Raw genomic sequence first — 23,948 nt, forward strand, 5'->3', positions numbered from 1 at the left:
AAGCTGAGCAATTTATTTTCTGGTGAGTTACATACAATATGTAATGCTTGCTTTTTTTTTTGTGTAAAAAATTCTTTTTGTAGTAATGGCCACAAACTGCAACGAAAGGGAAAAACCAACATTGGAAACAAAATTAATTTCTCTCAAAGAAAAACCAGGAGTTTTTGCAGGGACTTTGAATTTAAACGAATCAACAATTCGAACAATCAAACAAAATGAACATAAAATCCGAGAAAGTGTTAATTGCTGGGTCAACGATAAGTGCAAAGCACGTCGCTCGTGTACGCGATATTCTAATGGAAAAATGGAGAATCTCTAATGATTCGATAGAAGATTGCACCTCAAAAGAAAATTCCTATGGATGGAAATCTTATTAAACAAAAAAAATTCTCAGAGTTTATAAACATTTATAGTGCAGACCAGGTGTTCAATGCAGATGAATCCAGGTTATATTGGAAAAAGTGCAAAAACGTACCTATATTCTGAAAAATTAAAGATCAGCTCCTGGATTCAAAGTTTCCAAAGATAGAATTACTCTACTGTTTTGTAGTAATGCATCATTACAAATCCAGTGTTTATTAACCAATCCTCAAATTCTCGTGCTATGAAAGATTAAAATATGCACTATTTTATTTTGCCTAAAACATTTATGCATTATGTGCAATGAAGTTTAAGTACAATTTGTAATTTTTATACTTTTATACTATGTAAAATAAAAATTTTTTTTTGTTGGATATGTCATTGTTGTTTATGTACCGTATATTATCGCGTATAATGCGATCTACGTATAATGCAAACTAGAAATTTTGTTTGAAAACTAGCCCTAAAATGCCGTCCACGTATAATACGATCTGTTAATCTTGTTCCATAACATTATAAATAATACAATACGAATTAATGAAAGAAATATTTATTTTAAAACAAAATGTCAAAATCCTTTAAATTCTTCTTCATCTTTTGAGTTGTCAAACATTTCATTTATAAATTCATCTGTAGGGAATGCGTCATCAGTGTAGCAGTTGTCATCATCGTCTTCATGCTCTCCAATTTATTGTGCGTCATCCTCACTTTCGTATATGACGTGGTCTTCGGATCCATCCATTGAATTACTTATACCACATTTAAGAAATGAGCGTTGTTTATTTCAGATGGTATCGAATCCCATGCTTCTTTAACCCAGCTGGTGACTAGGGTGATCTCAGGTTTCTGAAAATTTCCACCCTTTGTCATCTTCACCAAACCAGATGACATCCATTCTCTCCATTTTTCACGTAAGTGATCTTTAAATGGCTTATTCAAGCTGACATCAAGCGGCTGCAAAACGGAAGTTAGACCACCCGGTATGAGTACTAGGTCTGTATGTAGCTCACGTGCTTTCTCTTTGCTTGCCTCTGTTAAATGCGCAAGGAACATATCCCAGACTAGCATGCTTTTTGACTTAACAAGCTACCTGGACATATGTTCCATACTTGATCCAGCCACAATTGTACACCTTCTTCATCCATCCAACCTTTCTGATTGGCGCGAACAATTACACCTGGTGGAAATTTCACATGCTTCGGAATTTTCTTCCTTTTAAATATCATGTTGGCTTTAATTTGGTTCCGTCTGCCATGCATGCTAAAACAACGGTAAAATGCGTTTTTTCATGTCTCATTGTTTTTATGAAGACACCCTTTTCACCAACTGAGTTTACTGTTCGATTCCCAGGCATATCAAAGTACATGAGCATCTCATCTATATTGCCAATTTGGGAAAGTTCATATCCGTGACACTTCTGTAATTTTATGATAAATTTATGGAAGGACTGCACTTTTTCTTCAAGCTGCTTTGGTAACTTCTGCGCAATTTTTGTTCGGTGTCGTAATGTTAATGCTTTGCATTCCATAAATCTGTTGCACCACCCAGGCGAAGCAAGAAAAGATGAAATACCTGGTGTGTCCTTGAATTTACCATTCTTGAGTTGTAGAGCTCGAAAATGAATTGCATTTCTTGTTACTATAATGCCATCTTGTCGTTGCGTCAAAATCCATTCATTTAGCTCTTCTTCGAGTTCTGGAAAGGATGCTACATCTCCATGACGGGCACGTTTCGTTTTGGGGATTTTTTCAAGACTGTCTTTTTGCTTATGCCAAAGTCTAATATTACTTTCTGCTACACCAAATTCTCTCACAGCAATACTGTTATTATGTTCTTCTGCAAACTGCACAACACGCAATTTAAATCCTGCTTCAAAAGATGAACATTTACGTTTCTGTTGGCTCATTTTCAGGCTAGGTTTGTTTAACGAATAATATTTAAAATGAACTGTGGTTAAACCAATACACCTAACTGTGCTCTATCTATCTCACTGTGCTCTATCATTCGGTGACGGAGAGTGCATGCGCAGATACGATGAGTGCTCGGTCGCCGAATGCGAGTGGGTCAAGTAGATTTGGTTGCATAGGCATTAGGTAGTATATATTGTGTGTGCAAGTCTAATAAGATGTTATATTTTTTAGGATCCGCATATAATGCGAACCCCTAACTTTAAGTAGTATTTTTTACCATAAATTTTTCGCATATATACGCGATAATATATGGTAATTTCAAAAAAAAAAAAAAAAAAAAAAAAAAAACGATTTCGGAACATAACCCTATGTGATCTGAGATTCACATAATGCGATTTATACAATGCGCCATTTCTGCGGAACCTAACATCTGCGTTATACGAGGGTTACCTGTACTTACCACAGCTACATACAAGCCACTAGTGTGGTTATGCTATGTATATGATGTGTTTGCCATTTGATCCCATGGACAAGACACTTTGGATGTGTTTGTCATCTACCTAAACAGTCATCACCCCAAAATCCACTTCACAGTAGAAAAATAATCAAATAACTGTCTACCATTTCTTGACACATTAGTCACCTGCCTTTCAGATGGATCATTATCCTTTTCCATTTACAGAAAACCAACACACACAGGAACATAAACAATCACATCATAATCCAGTTCAACAGTATGGCATTTTACAAACATTTACACGCAGAGCCAGAGCCATTTGTTCCAACGATACAGCTCTATCAACAGAACTCAAATATCTGTGCCATATGTTCTTGGCCAATGTCTACAATCTATACAAAATAGATAAAATACTCCATAGCCCCATTACCCCTCCCTCCCCCTAATACACAAGAACACAACATTAACATTTCTATTCCCTATGTCAGAGGGAAATTTAGAAAAGATAGCCAAAGTACTGATGAAACATGGCCTTCGCATCACATTCAAATCTCATGTTAAACTGGTAACTCTGATCAGCTCACCTAAGGATAAACGTCACCCTCTAGCACATCCTGGAGTGTATGAAGTTCCCTGTGACTTTGCCTACTATGGGCAAACAGAAAAATCAGTTAACATCTGCCTGGAAGAACATAAAAAATATATTCGCTACTATTATTATGGCAAGGTCAGGACCAGCAGACCACACATTGGATAATTCTTCACACAGGATTAGATGGATCATGATGTTTTCATGATAATTCAGATCAGATCATGGTGTTTTGAGTCAGCCATGGATTTGAAGAATTCTCCTAACTTAAACAAACATGGTTGCATTAATTTGCCAATTTATTTTGGGAGACTGTTATTGTAAGGGCAACTTCCACATAGCTGTAATGTTTTTTTTTAACAACATCAGAGGGCACCAAAATAGGACTTTAGATCTTTTGTCCATTACAGTTGTACTGTTTCACTTACTCACTGTCGCGTATACTAGCTATTGTAAAATTCAATGCAATAGAAGTTCTTAATTTTTAAGCATTGACTTTTACAGAGGTCATAAATATTGTAAATATAATAAAACTACACATTGCCATACTGATTGTAAACCCACACGGGTATTTGGCAAAAAGGAATAACACTGAATTATTCATAAAAATATTAAGATTGTCAAGATCACTGATGTCAGAGTGATTGCAGGATGTTCTGGGTTCTCTGACCCCTGAAACACGGAATTCCAAAAAAAAACCGTGTATGTATATATATATATATATATATATATATATGTGGCGATTAGTTTTTACTCGGTTGTTATACATTTCAAAAAATAGATTTAATGACTCCAAGACCGAGATAACATATAAAGATTTTAATGATAAATACTACTAGTTTCGGCATATAGCAGCCTTCTTCAGGTATTTATAAAGGAAAGGAATACTAATAAACATTGAATTATTTAAATAAACAAACTGGAAATTACAGGTATAAATTGCCTCACATAATCGATACATAAAAACGTTGTATTTTTCAAGTTGTTCCAACTGGCGTGCCATTGTTTGTTGCAATTGTGCGTGCAAGTTCACGTGAACGCCAATATTGAATAACTGCAGCATGGCTATCTGGGATGTTATAACTTAAATTATTATTTAAGTGGACCGGGTTCAGTAGGATTTCCCGTGATTCTACGATTTTTCTTTCAAACTCATCTTCACAGCGAAAAATATTTTCTGATCTATTCCAGCATACAGAGTGGCTTTGTTGGTCATCATTAGGATTATTTGAAAAAAGAACATGACTGGATAAAGCAGTTGCATGAGATCTTTTGTATGAGATGTCTCTCTTATGCTCTTCTATGCGTTGTTCAATAGATTTGTTAGTTTGACCAAAGTATGGGATATTCTTCACCACACTTCCAAAAATCCGCTCTCTAATCAGCCATCCAAAACCTACTCATCACAACCTTAAGTACCCTGGAGTATATAAATTGTGGTGTGATTGCAATATCCCATACTTTGGTCAAACTAACAAATCTATTGAACAACGCATAGAAGAGCATAAGAGAGACATCTCATACAAAAGATCTCATGCAACTGCTTTATCCAGTCATGTTCTTTTTTCAAATAATCCTAATGATGACCAACAAAGCCACTCTGTATGCTGGAATAGATCAGAAAATATTTTTCGCTGTGAAGATGAGTTTGAAAGAAAAATCGTAGAATCACGGGAAATCCTACTGAACCCGGTCCACTTAAATAATAATTTAAGTTATAACATCCCAGATAGCCATGCTGCAGTTATTCAATATTGGCGTTCACGTGAACTTGCACGCACAATTGCAACAAACAATGGCACGCCAGTTGGAACAACTTGAAAAATACAACGTTTTTATGTATCGATTATGTGAGGCAATTTATACCTGTAATTTCCAGTTTGTTTATTTAAATAATTCAATGTTTATTAGTATTCCTTTCCTTTATAAATACCTGAAGAAGGCTGCTATATGCCGAAACTAGTAGTATTTATCATTAAAATCTTTATATGTTATCTCGGTCTTGGAGTCATTAAATCTATTTTTTGAAATATATATATATATATATATATATATATGAGGCCTTAAGAAAAAGGTTTTCTCTCTCTCTCTCTTATAGTCTTCTAGCTGCAGTCCCGATTGGACTTGTCAGTATGCAACCCTTGGGAAACGGGGAGCCCTTGGAGAAACAGTGAAAGTTTCAGCGATGCTTAGCAAGTAAGGGAACTTGCTTCGTGCATCGAAAGCAGGATGCCTCGTTCAACCTATTCGCTTTGGCGAAGATGTGCTGCTGTCCACAAGTGAATGAAGGAAAGATGGCTACTGAGCACCGAATGAGGAAATCCAGTACACAGAATGGATCGGAGGAGTTGGCAAAAACAGCCAAGGATCTCATATGCTGATAGGACTATATGTGTTAATAAGGACCTGTGAGTAGATTTTTTTGTATTTATAGTTAAGGGCAGAAGGATAATTGCGAATCCACTGGCATAATGTTACTAGGCTAATAGTATTGTCACGGATAGCAAGGTTTGAAATCGAAACATTAGCATAACATAAGTTAGGAATAGTGTCAGCAGAATTGTAGAATATGAGAATCTCCTCTCACTGTAAGTGGCAAGTTTAATAATGTTAGACAGTAATTGAAATTCAAGATAAGATTAAGAAAGAAGTTATATGAAAAGTGTATAATAGTGTAGAATTACTTTAAGTTATAATAAATGTGTTTTGTTTGCTTGCCTGATCTTTGTACAATTGCACTGCCTCGCAAAAACTCCGAACCTGTATGCTAAGAATTTGGGAAATTGACATGACTGTTAATTAAGCCCACAATTAGATTTGGCTATATCCTAAAGGTGCTATGACATACTGTATTTTTCAGACGATAAGACGCACCCCAAATTTATGAGACGATTTTTAGAAAAAAATATTTTATTATATAAAGATATTTACAAATTCTTACTTAATTTTTATTTATTGTTACAATCATTTGTATTAGCAATATTCAGTTCATCTTCACTCTCTGTACTATCACTGGTCTCGTTAATGTCACCGTTAGTATTACTTTCATCTGAACTATTGTTGTCATTCCTTTCAAAAATTGCATCATCTTTGGTGCCATCCATTTCATTACTCATCCCGCATTTCTTAAATGACTTTATAATCGTCTCTTCTTTCACAGCTTCCCATGAATTTTTCACCCAGGTACATACTTCTGAAATTGTTGGCCGTTTCATATGTCCTGTTGCTGTAACATCGTGATTTGGCTTTGCCATTCATTTGTTCCACTCTTCCCGCATCAAATTTTTGAATGGTTTATTAATAGATCCATCCAAGGGTTGTAAATGACTTGAAAGGCCTCCAGGAATGACAGCTAATTCTGTATTCATTTCTTTTAGAAGCTTCTTGGTTGATTCTGTTTTATGTGATCTGAATTGATCCCACACTAACATCGCAGGCATTTTAAATAACGTACCTGGACGTTTTGCCCATATCTTTTGTATCCATAATTTCATTCCTGTTTCGTCCAACCAGCCTTTAGCTTGAATATGGATAATAATGCCACGAGGAATTTCATCTCTCGGTAACATTTTTCTCTTGAAGATTAACATGGGGTAAGTTTTGTTCCGTCCGTGCGACAAGAGCTACAACTAAGTGTAGTGAGTTTTTTCGTGACCTGTTGTTTATTTGGTGTTTATTTATTTGATTTGGTGCCTTTTGAATTCTACTGTCTGATTTGAAGGAACATCAAAAGTTAGAGGCACTTCATCCATGTTCGCAATTTGATTAAGCTCAAAGTTAAATTTCCTTCTCGCTGATATGACAAATCTATGGAATTCTATAATTTTAGCTTCATAGTCAGCCGGCATTTTTTGGGTTAGAGTGGCATAACCCGTGTCTTTTCATAAATCTAAAGTACCAAGACGGTGATCCCTTAAAATCTAAAATTCCATTAGTAGTTGTCCATCGTTTCGCTTCAAAAATAATAATTTTCGTAGAAACAGATATTCCCATGTTTCAATGATTTGTTACCCAAATTTTTATTTGTACTTCTAATTCTGACCATTTTTCTGGGTGCGAACGGAATGTTTTCTTGTGTTTACATAGCAGTTTTAATTGTTCCTCTTGTTTTCTCCACTCGCGAACTATTTTTTCTGTTAGTGGTGGACCAAAATGTCTTTTTGCTGCTCTGTTTCCATATTGTTTTGCATAATTTTATCACATTTAATTTATAACTCACGTTATATGAAAGTCTTTTTTGTTTTACCCTCATTTTTTCTAATTTTAAGATAAAAATTTTAACAACTTATAAAAAATAATTCAAATGAACCGTACAAAAGCACATATGTTTACACACTAATGACTTTGATGCTCTAAATTGGTGATTCACTAACATGCAGCGAGATAACTTAGGTACCTACCTTCAGTGGCATATTTACTAATTTTATTAACATATTGTGCCAGTAATTAAACTTCACTAACAGCTTCGATACAGTGTAAAGATTCGTATTTTAATGTTACCTTCAGACCATAAGACGCACCCCAATTTTAAGTCGATTTTTCTATGTAAAAAGGTGCGTCTTATGGTCCAAAAAATACGGTAATTCCGATGCTTCACATGAAGAACTCAGGTGGCACAGTCATAAATAAAATAAATTTTCCTGATTTCTTTTAGCATAGGAGATAGTTATCTGTACTTGTGAATCGGTCTTATTCACAGGCATATTCACCAGCAGCGTCACCGTTTTGTAGGAACCTTAAAGTTTAAGTGGTAGGAAAAAGGGGATAGAAGAATTATTTTAGGAAGGAACATCAACTTAACAAAGTACACGTGATATAATAATTAATCATCATATAGCAAGAGCACAATACAGGAAGTTAAAAGGGCCTCATGATACATAAGACACAAAGGAACAAAACAAAGGGCATAGAACAAAAGGGAAAATTCAAAAGCAATTGAAAACAAAAGAAGAACAACACATAAAAATAGATAACACTGTGTTATGTTCTGATGATGCTGATTTGAAATTCAGTGAAATATAAGTAGTTAATAAAACATCTTTTGATAAAATTGTTTGGTGTTGTTAATACCGTTAAAAATAAGTAATGAATAACCGTCAACACTTAAGCTTATCTGTTAGAAATATCTCAATGAAACACAGAGATAATAAAGATGCTATACAAAAAAAAATCTTATGTAGAAAGTTGTATAAATTTACTTTGTTAGGAATCCTGTTATGAAGTCCTTCAGCTTTCCAAACATGCATGGTGAATTGAGATGCCTTCACTGTACTTAATACACCCCCATCTTCTGCCACAACAGACACATTAAATTCTGAAATTAAACATAAAAGCTATATATATCAAGAATGGAAGTATATTTGTAAATTTCAATTAGGGATTATTTTTACTGATGAACTTCATGCCAATTCACTCACACCTCTATATGGCACCACTCATGAGAGACTAACAATCTGTAATCATCTTCATCATGATTTTGTGATCACAAGTCACTAAATCCTCTTAAGTGTAATTGCTAAATTTAATGTGAACAGAGTCTATTCACTTAATTATTCTCATAAGAGAATAAGCACCAATGATAGCAAATGGATGACACAAGAACAATTTTTAGTAGAGTGGTTTAAGGATTATACATCTTTCAGATATGTTTCTGCAAGAGATTAAGATGTGAGTTAATATTAAAGCAATTAACTTTTAATTATTATGCAAACATTTTTATAACAATTGTAACACTATCAGATCAAGAACAACACAGAAACTGTTAGACAATAAAATATTAATGAAGACACACTTAGAACAATATGACTAGCTGGAAAACATGAGGTTCTACAGAGATAAGCATGCTCATGAAAGTACACAGACAGCTGTTGAAAAAAGTCCTATTTTGAATGACAATTTCTAACATTTGGGGGAGAAGACGGACGGACGGACGGAGAGAGAGAGAGAGAGTAGGATCAGATGTTTCCACTTTATCATGTGGTATCCAAGGTACAGTCTGTTAGTACAAATTCTTGTATTTTTCATGTTGATAAAAATCAGATATATATATTCCATTTATTTATGCAGAACAGCCGATCTGTCTATAACAATTTCAATTATATGAACCTTTGGAAGAGACTATGGGTGAATCTTGTCCTCAGCAGATGAAAAGAAAGAAAGAATGAATCCAACATTTGCAGACAGAAATGGAAGTCTAAAGTAGTCTGAAACTACTTTAAATGTTGAATAATCTTTCAGATAAGTGATGGTTATAAAATGAACATAGTTCCCATTTTATGGATAAAATAAAGTTAACTATTATTATTACAGGCGACTCCAGGGAGCCCCTAAACATCATGTCCACACAACTATACGACATTCTCACAGTATTCTATCATACCTTGCCTTGAATTCACTCACCATCATAGCACCCACAACAGACTCTGGCAGCTTATTCCACTCATTTACCACTCTAAAAGTAAAGAACCCAGCTTCCATGTATGGCCCCTAGTTCTCCCACCACCAGTCCTGATCTCAAAAATATCCCCTGGATTAATCCTATAGAAACTCTTTAGCAATTTGAATGTCTCAATCATATCTCCTCTTTTCCACCTATCAACCTATCAACTAATTCTGCAACCCACAAATCTTCAACCTGTTCTCATAAGGTTCATCAAGATGATAGCAAGATGACTTGCTATCATCTTGGTCACTCGCCCCTGGATCCTCTCCACCTCCTCCCCATCAAGAAGAAACCTAGGTGACCAAATCTGGGTATAGTCAAGATGAGGTCTTATCAAGGCTCGGTACAGAGATACAATAACTTGCTTGTCTCTGCTCGTCAATGTATTTTTTAAACAACCAAGTGAGTTGATGAGCTGATTTAGCCACTTTTGCAATGTGCCCCCTAAACTTCATCTCCGTATCCACCAACACTCCCAAGTACCCAGAATTCCAATCTATCCAAGTCTTCCTGCAAGATTTTGACATCTTCTTCATTCACTATTGCCGTACCTAATTTTGCATCATCAGCGAACAAATGAACTGTTCCTCTTAGATCCTTCCCTATATCGTTAATGAATAAATTAAATAGCAGTGGTCCAAGAACAGAACCCTGCGGCACACCACTAGTCACAGGCCATCTTTTGGGCTCTACTCCTGAATAAACTACTCTCTGATATCTCTCCATCAACCACCCACCTATCCATCTCACCAACCCTATATCCATTCCCATATGTTGTAGTTTATGGATTAGAATTCCACGTGGTATCCTGTCAAATGCCTTAGCGAGGTCCAGCAGTATCACTGCAAACCCATTACCCTTATCCAGTTCAGCCATCACTGTGTTACAAAACTTGAGCAAGTTACTGAGGCATGATCTACCCTTCACAAAGCCATGCTGTTCCTCGTACAGTATCTCATTTTCATCAATCTATTCCTGAATTTTTCCTATGACTACTTTCTCCAAGACCTTGACAACGACTCCTGATAGGCTGATTGGTCGGTAATTTGCAACAGGTAGTCTTGGATCCTCCTTTATGCAGTGGAACTATTTTCCCCTCTTTCCACACCTTCGGGACTAAACCAGACCCGAGACTCAGATTAAACAACATGGTCAAGGGCACTGATAATTTTTTAGCCGCTTCACGTAAGACCTGTGCTGGTATACCATCCAATCCCACAGATGTATTCACATTAAGGTTCTGTAATAGACCATTCACCTCCACTTCATTCATCACAATTCCCGTATAAGCTAATGGTTCCTTCATTTTTTCAATGTCGCCACCTGGATGACATACTCTTGCAAAGTGCCCACTCAGTAATTCTACTATATCGACTGATTCAGTGACCTCTTTACCATCGTCATGCCTTAAAATCATTCTGCCGTGTACAGTTTTTTTTTTTTTTTTGCTTGCAGCATATTGAAAGAACTGTTTGGGATTCCCTTTAGCTTGCATAGCTAGTTTCCTTTCATAATCCGCTTTTGCTTTTTTTTTTTACCACACTCGTTACCCTTCTGGCCTGTGCTTTATACCGTTCGTATGCCTGCAGGTCACCTTTCTCTTTAAATTTCATCCACAATTGTTTCTTTCTTTGCAGCTCAAGCTTAATGGTGTTATTCATCCATTTAACCCCTACTTGTTTTACTATTCGGACCCTAAGTATACAATCAGCCATAACCTCCTGTAAATGCTCCTTGACCACTTCCCATGCTCTATCGACATCCAGCCCGTGCAGTTTTACATGCCATGGCACTGAACCAATCACACTCCTAAGCTTGTCATACTTACCAGCATGGTAATTCCACATATACCCTGTCTATATGTGGAATTCCCCACCTTTAGCCACTATCAAGTTAACTACTGAACGTGAATCCAACAACCAATCTTTTCCTTCTGAATAATTTAAGAATCAGTACTTCCACTGGCAGTGTTGAATTTTCTGTTTATAGAAAAGCTTTCTTCACTGGCAGATACATTCATCGCAGCATCCATCAGGATGATCATTACTTCTCCCACAATGTTCAACTAGATTACAGTTAATAGTTTGGGGGCTAAGCCAGGGCCGGTTCTAATAGGTGCGCAGGGCATGCATGCACGCAGGTGGCCAATGGAATAAATTCAATATAGCCTATAGTTAATTTTAAAAATATTGGCGATGAAATAGGAACGTAACATTGGGTTACGTTCTTTGGGTTTCATTCTCTATCTCTTTAAAAACCTCGCTCAACAAGGAATGTTGATTCAAGCGAACCATAGTTTTGGCCTAGTTTTTTGCTACTAAAAAATACATAATTGAGAAAAAAATGGAATTACAATTTTTGTTTTTTCTTTCTAGTACCTGTTATAAAATATACCACCGTCTTTCAGATAGACGACCTGACAGACAGACAGACTGGTGGACTGACAGATCGGAATTTTTTTTGATTCTGTACAGAAAGGTTTAGGTCAGTTTGGATCATTACAACATTTATTTATTCATTCAAAAAGAGAAAAAATAATTTCTGCTTATTATTATTATTACCATTATTATTAATGTTTTTTATTATATGTTTAGATATGTCAGATAGGAAAACTAAACGTCTATCTGGTGCTTTTTATCGCAAAAGAAAGAATGAAGGTGATAAGGAAAAATTACAAGGATCCATACTGAAATATGTAAAGATAGACGAAGATAACTCAACAACATCAATCACTTCAGAACCTTTTCCAGACAGTAAGGGCAAAATCAAAGTGGAATGTGAAAAATCAAATGAAAAGTTTGAATTTCGTTCAAAACTGTGCCAGAAGGATGAGTCAACGCCAAAATCAAGCTGTGGGGATAATTTAAAAAGTAGGCCTTCTGGTAATTGTGCTGAATTCACGACAGAATATGATTTAGGGGATCCTTGTACTTGTTTTTAATTTTTTTTTTTTTTAAATGATCTAGTGGGAAGTATGTAGGCGTGTTACAAAGACATCTAGGAAGGGTAAATTGTTCTTTTCCTTTTCCATTGTAAACTAGATTCTTGGATGTAAACAATTAAGGTGACTGAGGAAGGAGTCTAATGTATCTGGGCCATGAGGCCAAATAGAGAACACATCATCTACATATCTGAGCCAGATAGAATCACTAGATCGCATCCCACAAAAATGCAAGTGAAAAAAATTAAAAAACTGACTTAAAAACGTAGCTTACTGGTTGCTGAGCAACACAAAATAAAACTCCAATCTACAGGATTTTTGCCCTCCCCTACCCGATATATGGTTTAACTAAAATTCACAATTCTATTTCACACTAATTCCCTCACCCAAGACCTATAGGAGATGCCACTGATGCTCCATGCAAGAAATTGTCAAAACACCAACTAGATCTCTTATTCACCTCCCCCCCATCCCCTCCAAACACTGGACTTACCACATCCTATCATAACACTCTACTCATTTTAAAATCTTGACTGAAAATCTAACTTAAATGACACCTTAACAATTTTTAAAAAAACGTTTTTCCTTCTGATATCTTAGATCTCTTTTCCTGTGCCATCAATTCTGGTTATTTTTCATGGAAGAACAAAATTTACAAACAGATAGAGGGGAACCACTATGGTTCCCCCCCACCTCCGTTTGCAATTTTTACATGGAAAATTTTGAAAAATGAGCCTCAGCTGTCTCTCTCAAACATTCTATTTGGCTAAGATATGTAGATGATGTATTGTCTATTTGGCCTCATGGCCCAGACACATTAGACTCCTTCTTCAGTCATCTAAATAGTCAAAATCCAAGAATCCAGTTTATGATGAAAAAGGAAAATACCAATAGTTCACCCTTCCTAGACACCTTAGTAACACACGTTCCTAATGGTAACCTTTCCTTAACTGCCTGTGCGAGTGGGTTTTCTCACACAGGCAGATGCATCTCACACACATTTACTCAACAGTAGGTTTTCTCATACAGGCAGATACATCCACATACCACCACCCCTCTCAACAATATGGCATTATTAAAACTTTAACCAATGGAGACTATAATGTTTGTTCCAGTGGAACCTCTCTCTTTCAACCACATAAGCAAAACCTTCCTTTCCAGTAGCTACAATGATTACAGAATTTAAAAAATAATCAGTTCCTCCCCCATCACTTCAGGAGGATTTCAGAAATGTAACCACAATCCCCTACATCCATGGCACATCAGAAAAATTAGCCAGGTCTCTAAAAAGTACAACCTCCAAACAGCTTTTAAGTCCCACTAGAAACTTGCTATCCTTATCCGTTCAACTAAAGATCAGTTTCCTCTACTCTCAGTGCCTGGAGTATATAAAGTACCATATTCCTGCAAGTTGGCTTACTTCAGACAGACAGGTAGATCAGTGACTATCTGTTTAGAGGAACACAAATTGTACATCTGCAATCATGACTATGGTCAATCTGGTACTGCAGACCATGTATTGGATTCAACTCACAGGATCTCCTGGAAGAAAACCACGATGCTCCACCAGAGTAAATTTTAAAAGGAAGACTATTTTTAGAATCTGAAACAGCACTCAGAAATCAACTGAATTTAAATAAATACAGATGCATGTGTTAAATTCTGAATGAAAGAAGATTGAACCTGTAAGCGCTTCATTCAGAATTTAACACGAAATGTCATTCCCAGAGCCAGTATTGGTTTATCAGACTAAATAAGATGATGTTAACTTACCAACATAATTCCTTTTCTTTGTACATACTGTTTTAAGTCATTTAATTGTAGATAATTCTCGTAAATCTCCTAATGTAATAACTGTGTGCTTCGTATAAATAATTGTGAACGAGACAGAGAACGAAGTAATCGGCTTATAAAAGGAAATGGTCCGAAGCATAACACATGAGCAAGGCAGAGTAGCACGCGAGTTTCTCCAGGAAGCACACCAGAGTACGGTATGGTGCCAGTTGCCAGGGAGAAGTGAGTGCCATGCGCAGCGAAGGAAAAGCAGTGACATAGGAAGGAAAACATAGGGTGCACAATATAAATCGGTTGCGATGCCTACAGAGCTTTCTTGGTCCTTTTCTTCAGCGGAGTGGTCTATGAAGTCAGGAGGTCGGAAGGTCACGTGGAAGTGTCCAGGGTAGTTTGATAGTCAACCTGTAGCCAAGCAGAACAGAGTTCCCGATGCAGCAAGGAACGCATCGGAGAACAGAATGCCATGCTGAGCTGATTGACCTGAGAGCAGTGAACCTAAGCTGTCGCTTCCGTCGAAGATGTGCCTTACCAGAGACCTGTGCTGAATCACGTAGATGACGTCTAATATTAGAGTTTGGACGAGACAAAGGAAGTGCTACCTGGAAGCACGTGTAGAAGGCCAAGTATTTCTTCAATCCTGGGTAAGGCAGACTTTTGATATATTACACTTGATTCTCTCAGCTGTACTGAGAGAATCAAGTGTAATATGTGTGAAAAACTTTCAGATTTTCACACATAGTATTTCTTCAATCCTGGGTAAGGCAGACTTTTGATATATTACACTTGATTCTCTCAGCTGTACTGAGAGAATCAAGTGTAATATGTGTGAAAAACTTACTGAGAGAATCAAGTGTAATATGTGTGAAAAACTTTCAGATTTCTAGTCTAGTTAATGAAAGGACTTTAGTGTTCATACTCAGGAAATTAGAGAGGCTTAAGTTTTAAAAGGAAGAAATGTGTAGAAATACCTGAGTGATATGTTAACCATGTTCAGTGTAAATCGCTTTTAGAAAAGCTGTTTGCTGAGTGCATGTTTGCTTTGTGATTGAATTGATAACCTTAATTAATGTCTTAAATGCAGTGAGAGAATTAACGTAGTTAGCTGAGTACTCTAGAGTTCTGGTATTGATATTATAATATGCTAGAAGTGTTTCTTAACTGTATATTACTTGTGATTGAAAATTAAATGTTCTTTGTTACGTTAAATTATAGACTTGCCTGATTTTCTTCCTATTGAACCGCTCATAAAATTAGAACCATTGTGGGGAGGGAAAAAATTGAAAGAAGGGCTATGAATGCAAACAAAAGAATTTTTATCTGTTAGATGAATTTTAAAGTTAATGGATCTGCTTAAGGATAAATGCGTGGTGTGCTAAATTGAGTATTAATTTCTTGATATTGCATTGTTCAACTATCTAACACTTCGAGTGGTGCAGTATAATATAAATTTCTCGAGATCTGTAAGGAAATTAACACCAGTACAGAACAAAGGAATTGGCGCTACACTACGATTGTTGCTTAATGTTCGGAACCACGTGCACTATCATTTAGAATCGATTCAGGGCCTAGTCTAAGCTATGAGACTGCATTGGAATTAATGTAAACTGATTTTGCTGTAAGTAACTTAAGAATAAAAAGACATAGCTTGTTAGAAAACATCAGATATATAAGACTCACATAAGAGAGAATTAAAACGAAGTCAGTAAGGGAACACCAGAGTCTGACAAAGGCGCAGCTGAGCAAGAATTAGTTAAAGTAATTAATAATAACAACTATTAAAAATATAAAGATAAGTTTTACACATGAAAGTTCCCAAAATTTGGGAAACAATAATTGTTTAGAGGTCCCACTTTACATCCTAGGCCACCTACAAATGCCCATAGAGCGTGCACCACCTAGATAGGACCCACATGTTTCATTTAGTATTGTGTTGTCTTTGTGTCTGTGTGTGTTACAAAATTTATTTGTAAACCCTGAAGATGTCTCTGACTGAGACAAAATATTGGAAGCATTAAAATTAGTTTTTAATCCCCTCCAAGTGCTTAAGACTAAACACATGGATGTATCATCTTGTCTGAATGCATCCTAGCCACTGTTAGACAAACACATGCTGTTGAATGCATAAACATGCACAACGTACTGAACAATGCAACATACAATTAGCAATATTTTAAAATAACATCTTTTTCTTTTACTACATGATGGTTGTCACTTTTGTTAACCTTTACTGTTTTGTATACTAGTTTGTATGTTTACACCTGAAGAAATTCTGTGTAGTTAGGATGAAGCGTGTTGTTAATTAAAATAAATGCTATCATCTTGTTACAGTGTTCTGTCTTTAAACTCTTAGTTATATATGTATATTAGCATTATTTTAAAGTAAAGTTAATCATGCATTTAAGGAGATACAAACCTGGCAGTAATTCCCCAGCTGTGAATACAGTCTTGTTATCATAGTTTACCTTAAGATCAACTGGTTTTGAAGGATCGCATGGTATGTGTAGCTTTAATAAAGGACCCATTATTACATTACGGCCAGAGAAAGCTTTTGTACAAAGTGAGAAAATTCCTCTACACCTGTATGTGCAGATCTTTTCTGGACATTCTCCCGGTTGTTGACTAAATATAATAAAAATAATAAAATAAATTATATAAGCATATGCCATTAGCAGGAATTAAAATTTTTAAAAAATTCTTTAATTTTTTAAATTAAATGTCGTCTCTCTTTAAAGTTGACTACAAAATGTTAACTTAAAGAGAGATAACACTCAGTAACATAGGTATATAAGTATATTAACACTATAATCATATAATCAGAAATATATAATATATTGCTATCATAAAGATGGCAATATTTTGTAAGCTACTGGGAAAAAAATAAGAAAATAAAAAGAAATGGAAGAAAGGACTGTAAAAGGAATCAGTGATCATGAGGGTGATATAAAAGTGATGAAAAGAATAGACTGTTAAATGAGATAAGCAGTGACAGTGTGAGAGTGAAAATAGCCAGGAGGGATGCGGTCATGAGCATATTTCAGTTTTAAAGAAGAAAACTAATGGAAACTGCAAATGTATAAGTCAGATGAAGTAGATGAAATTTGACCAATAAATGTTCAAATATGGAGATTTTATGGAAGTTTTACAGTAACTAAATGGTGGAGTCAAAAGTAGGACTCCCTACTTTTGACTCCACCATTTAGCAGAGCTTTCATAGTACTCACCCATGAAAAAAAGTAATAAAAATGTACTATGTGCAAGTAGACTTGAGAAGAGAAACTTGGAAAAGAAAATAAGCAGGATATGTTAAAAGGGTTAGATTTTCACTTTGAGGCAAAGAGTTGAGAAATAATGGAAACCTAAAAAGGATCCTTATTTTAAGTTTTGCTTATCAGGAAAATGCATATTATATGGTGCAAAGAGGAACATTGTTTAAAACTCCACAATTAAATGGTGCAAATGTAAACCGAGCAGCATACAGTGTACATGAGTTGTAAACCTGCAGCTAGAATTAAAGAAGATACAGGAAGATGGTGTAATATAAAATCAGAAAAAAGACAAGAGTACATGCCATCTTTATTATAATTTATCATCTCTATGGATCTAATTATCCAAAAAAAAAAAAAGAAAAGAAAAGAAAAAGAAAAAAAAGTGTCATTTAATCTAGTATCAAAGCCAGAGATATTAAATTCTACTCTTCAGAGAATAACATCATCTGTATTATATGCAGATGTTTCTATACTCCTAAATAAATTCAGCACACACCTTTAGGATTCCTTAACCCAGCGTTAGTAAGGCAGGGTGTCACAGACCCCCAAAGATTTTAAATTGATTAACTTTTTAACGACACATGACAGCAAGTCATGCCTCAGTATAGCTTCCCCTCCCGTAACCTGCTACTACACCATAGACTACAGGCTGTTGAGCACAAGCAAGTTTAGCATGCAGAGGTGTAAAGTGTGCTGGGGTCCACCAGACCCCACCTTACCAAAAGTATGACTATATTTACTTCCGAAATGTAAGTTGTTTTCATGTATATTCTACTAAAATATTATCGTTACTGCTGTGTCTTCTATATTTTTACATACCAACCATAAAACAAATACATTTCATAAATATTTAGAGGGTATTTTGAGAATAATATCATTTTTTTTTTTTTTTACCAGATGAGTTATGAGCAGAAAGAACAGAGGTTACGTCAACTTATAGATGATGCTTTGACAGATGAGGAGCCATTTAGCAGAGATGATGATAGTGAAATTGATTTAGAATTAGTCAGTACCATGAGTCTGATACAGAACAAGATTGTGAGGAAGAATCCACTAATATTGATTAAAAAGATATGGATTTCTATAATACACTACATTATTTGGGTGGGTCTGTGGGACCCCACCTTACCACTTTTGTTACATTTTCCCACCTCACCAGCACTGGGTTAATTGAAGTGAATAACTGCTGTAATAAATCTGATATGAAAATGAACATTAAAACAATAACTTTAAAAATCATCTGGAATATGAAAAAACATCTACTGCATTCTTAGTGGAAAACTCGTTGAACAAGTAAAAACATTTCTGTTACTTGAGCACAAAATTAAATATGGAAACAGATGAAAAGATTGCACACTGAGAAGCCAGGTGAATAAATTCATATGGAATAAGAAACAAAAAATTAGTCAAAACAATAAACTAGCAGTATGTAAAACAATGCTCAAACCAATTTTATCCTATGGATTTCATCAAGACCACAGGTATGAGAGTTCTAAAAAAAATTAGCAGAGAGAACTGATGTTATCATGGAACTGGTGTTTGGCTTTGGGTTTAGTAGTGCAAAGACAGCAAATATTGTACTCCTTGAATACATGTTTCAGCAGTACACAAAGTAATACAAAGTAAAAACCCATTATAAATATATAAAAGAGCATAAACAAGTATAAAAATAAATGTAGAAAGTTGTACAGAAACAATATAAAGACATTAAAAAAAAACTAGGTGTTAGAAGCTTATATACATTAAGCTGAACTAATATCACTAATTGGTGACCGCTCTCATTATTAAAATGCATTCGATTAAACTGTGAATGATGGTTGATTCAGTACCACAAATCACACATCACCCATCAACACGAAGTGTGTAAGACGACTATAACTTATACATAGCCAAGCAAAAACAATTTCCTCTTTACAGTCCCTGCATGCTAGGCTACTACAATTTGATTTCAGGCTTGATTCAGCAGATTTACAATTCTGACTACTACAGGGATAAAAGTTTCTGTCTGATGATCTACCAGTAATCAGTGTAGGGAACAGGCAGATGTAGGTTGAAAAACAAACTGACATAGTTGCAGTATCTGCTTCCTTGTCTGTTTGCTTACTTCGGAAAAAGGATTAAAAACCTAGCTTATAAAATTGCTTGGTATCTTTAACATAATATATACCCAAGGTAAAAAACTTTCTACATATATATATATATATATATATATATATATATATATATGAAATAAAACATAAGTGCTCCATATACATGCTTGATAAGCATGTATATGGAGCACTTCACAATATTTTCTGGTCATCTCTCTAATTGTAGTATTTCTTATTCTTATGACACAGTGGAACAGCAATTTAAAATACTAGAATTAGATGACTGGAGTAGAAAATATTGTAAAGTGTTGCAAAGCATGTAAATGGAGACAGGCTGGCCATATTAGTAAACTGCCAGAGGAAAGGTGGACAAAATTAAGCTGAGTGGATACTAAGAGAAGGAAAGGTCACCAAACAACAAGATGGAGGGATGTTTTGGTGAATTTCTCTCTTATTCCATATAAATTTATTCACATGGCTACCCACCATATCAGACTGTCTATCTTCACTAAAACTGTACCTAAACAGCTGAAATATTTTACTTGTTCTATAGGATCTCCATTCAAAATACAGTTGATATGTTCAATGTTTCTACCTATTTTCATAGTTTTGGTCTTTTTAATGCTGATTTTCATGCCAAATTTGTGACAGCTCTTATTCAATTTAGTTACCTAGAGACTTGCACTAGATGTGTTTAGGAGAACAACATCATCTGCATAAAGCAAAGAAATAAGTTGGACATCTCCAATCTTAATATCAGGCCTAATGCCACTTTCTTTCATAATGTAATCCATATAGATGATGAATAAGGGTGGAGATAAATGTGCATTCTTGCCTTACCCCTGATTTTACATCAAACCATTTTCCTGTATTTCCTTCTAAAGACATAGGAAACACTGGGAGGTATAGGGTTAACCACCTTATCCTCGAGTACAGTTGCGGTTAAATGGATAGAAAACCCTCGACACCACAAGGTAAAAGTGGGGGGGGGGGGTTGCACTTGGTTACTCTATAAAGTAAAGATACCAAGAAATTATATTCTTGGTTTCATCCTTTATCCCAGTGTAAGCAAACAAAGTTTGGGCTACTTGTATATAGAGGCTAATGACTTTGCATCGACTGCCTTAGTATCCCATAATGCAATGCCCATATCCTTGCAGACATGTATAATGCTATGCATTATGGGAAAGGTCAACTTCATTGAAGTCTCATCAGTGGGAGCCAGAATAACACCTTTTGGCTACTTGTATATGGAAATATGACTTCTGCATTATTTCAACCTTTATTGAGGTCTTGTTAGTGGGAGTCAGACCCAGAAGTGATATGAAGGTTGAAGTAATATAGAAGTCATATTTCCATGTGACTTCCATGTAATATGGCATTTTTTGTTAATTTTACTTAGAGAGAGTGTGTTCCTTTAAATTCCTTTTTGAAATTTGATATTTTTTATTATCTGCTTAATTGTGTTTAATGGGATACTAAGGCATGTGATCTGAAGTCATTAGCCTCTATATATACAAGTAGCTCAGTCGTGAAGTGACTTCATGCACAAACTTTGTTTGCTTACACTTGAATAAACGATGAAACCAAGAATATAATTTCTTGGCATCTTTAATTTAATATTGTACTCAAATTGATACCTGATGTGATAACCACCAAGAAGAAGATTAGAAACCATTAAACACAATTAAGCAGATAATAAAAAATATCAGGGCTGCTTAAGGGTCAAAGCTGTATAACTGAGAGGAGACCTCCACATAGCCTTTAAAGGAATGTGGAGAACCGACCAGGGCTTCTGACCTAATGTCCAATCCTCACCTTCTCGTGGTGCACCCTGTTGGGTATCTACTTGGATACTGAACGAACGAGGATGGGCTGGCAATTTGGGATTTAGCCGACCAAATTGTATTCTTATTGGTTAAACCAAAATAAAAAATGATGGTACAACATGACAAAATTTCATGCCGGCTGGGGCGTCGCCCGGTTAAACAAGGCCCCCGTTGTTTTCGCCAGGGAACCAGGGCGAACAGCGAAAAGTCAGCTACTGGAATAAATCTGAAAACAAACCCAAACTCAACATCACCAGAGTTAAAGATCGGTACTATCAACGTAAGAAGCCTGAATGGCAAAGAAATGGAGCTAGCTGAGGAATTAGATAAGTACCAGATCGACATAATAGGGGTGACTGAAACAAAAAAGACCAAAATTGGTGAGATCTTTCTGAGCAATAAATACAAAATGTTATATTCAGGCAATGACAATCAAGGAAAAGAAGGAGTAGCCATAGTATTCAACACAAAATACGAGGCTAATCTTCTTGAATGGAAGGCAATATCAAGTAGAGTGATATCGACAAATATCAAATTGGGGAACTGAACAATGACACTTATTTGTGTCTATGGCCACACAGAAGGTTCTACTAAGGTAGAAGTGGAGGAATTTTTTGAGGCTTTAGAAAAAGCAACTGACACAATGAAAAAGGAAAAGTTGGTCCTTGTTGGGGATCTAAATAGTAGAGTAGGAAATGATTGTGAAACATACAAAAATATTTTGGGAAAATTTGGAGAAAAGAGCAAAGCTAATAATAATGGCAAATATCTGTTGGATTTCTGCTCAGGACATGGACTGGTTATTACTAACACCATGTTCCAACATAAAAATGTGCACAAATTCACATGGAGAGAAGAGGCTAGGAATAAGAAAAGTCTCATTGACTATGTTATTGTTGATAGTGATGTTTTTTCCCTGGTGCAGGACACCAGAGTGTACAGAGGATTTGAAATTGGAAGTGATCACTATTTAGTCTTGAGCAGGATAAAATTGAATTTCATATTGAAAGGAATAACACGTAAGAAAGTTTTAAAGCGAATAAAAGTTGAGCAGCTCTCAGATGTAAACTGTAGACTAAAATACAGAAATATTATTGAAAAGAAAATGAAAGAGTTTGAGAACAGGAATCAAACCTTGGAGATTCAGTGGCAAACTCTGAAGGAAACATTGATTGATTCTGCCAGAGAGGCATGTGGTGAGGTTGTGTGCAAAGATAAAAAAATCAGAACTCCCTGGTGGACACAGGAAGTTAAAGAGGCAGTGAAGGAAAAGAAGAAACCATATCAAAAGTTCCTGGCAAATAAGTCAGCTTTTACTCTTACAGAATACAGAGACAAATGTAAGAAAGCTAAACAGTGTGTAAAACTAGCTAAACAAAAGTCATGGGAGGACTTTGGCAAGAATATAGAAAATAAATATCAAGAAGGTGGCAAAATATTCTGGAGGTTGTTGAAGAAGCTTAGGAATGGAGGAAAGAGTGCTGTAAAAGGAATTAGAGATGATAAAGGTGACATGAAAACAGGAGAAAAAGATATCCTTGAAGTATGGAGTAATTACTTTGAAAAACTGCTAAATGAAACAAGCAGTGATGACAGCACAGTGATAAAAAACACTGACCAGGCATGCAGTCAGGAATACATATCCATACTTGAAGTAGAAAAAGCCATCAAAGGCTTGAAATGTGGAAAGGCAGCAGGAGTAGATGATATTCGACCAGAAATGCTGAAGTATGGTGGTATAAGAGTCTTACAGTGGCTGCACTGCATAGTTCAGAAAGCCTGGACAGAGGGACGAATTCCCGATGATTGGAGTAGAGCTCTCATAGTACCCATATATAAAAAGGGAAATAAAACTGAATGTGAGAATTACAGAGGTATTTCCCTACTGAGTGTTCCTGGCAAGATCTATGCAAGTATACTTGAGAAACGGTTGAGAAGAATTGTGGAAGAAAAGCTGGTGAAGAACAAGCTGGATTCAGGCCAAATAGAGGCTGTCAGGATCAGATCTTCACTTTACGACAAATAGTCGAGAAAGCATGGGAATATAACAAAGATCTGTATTTAAATTTTGTCGATTTGGAAAAGGCATATGACAAGGTGCCAAGAGAGAAGCTATTCAATACGCTGCAGTTATATGGTGTCAATGGGGCATTATATCAAGCAATACTTAGTCTTTATTTGAGTTGTAAGTCAGCAGTTAGAATTGAAGGAAGTACAGGAAGATGGTTTAATGTTAAATCTGGTGTGAGACAAGGATGTACATTATCCCC

General features: G+C 35.7%; 1 protein-coding gene across 2 annotated transcripts in view; it reads right to left on the reverse strand.

Annotated features, from left to right (window-relative positions):
- The window catches only part of LOC150098746 (structural maintenance of chromosomes flexible hinge domain-containing protein 1-like), a 733,568-nt gene that overhangs the window by 194,818 nt on the left and 514,802 nt on the right, over positions 1-23,948 (reverse strand). For both annotated transcript variants that reach the window (XM_090405871.1, XM_090405872.1), the window contains exons 33-34: positions 16,907-17,112; positions 8,515-8,630 (exon numbers count right to left, since the gene is read on the reverse strand). In XM_090405871.1, coding sequence (XP_090261997.1) covers positions 8,515-8,630; positions 16,907-17,112 — 322 coding nt within the window. The remainder of the gene's footprint in view (positions 1-8,514; positions 8,631-16,906; positions 17,113-23,948) is intronic.

Source organism: Typopeltis vanoorti, chromosome 15, assembly GCF_054136105.1.
Source record: "Typopeltis vanoorti isolate ZY-2024b chromosome 15, IOZ_Tvanoo_1.0, whole genome shotgun sequence".
In the NCBI taxonomy this organism is placed as follows: domain Eukaryota; kingdom Metazoa; phylum Arthropoda; class Arachnida; order Uropygi; family Thelyphonidae; genus Typopeltis; species Typopeltis vanoorti.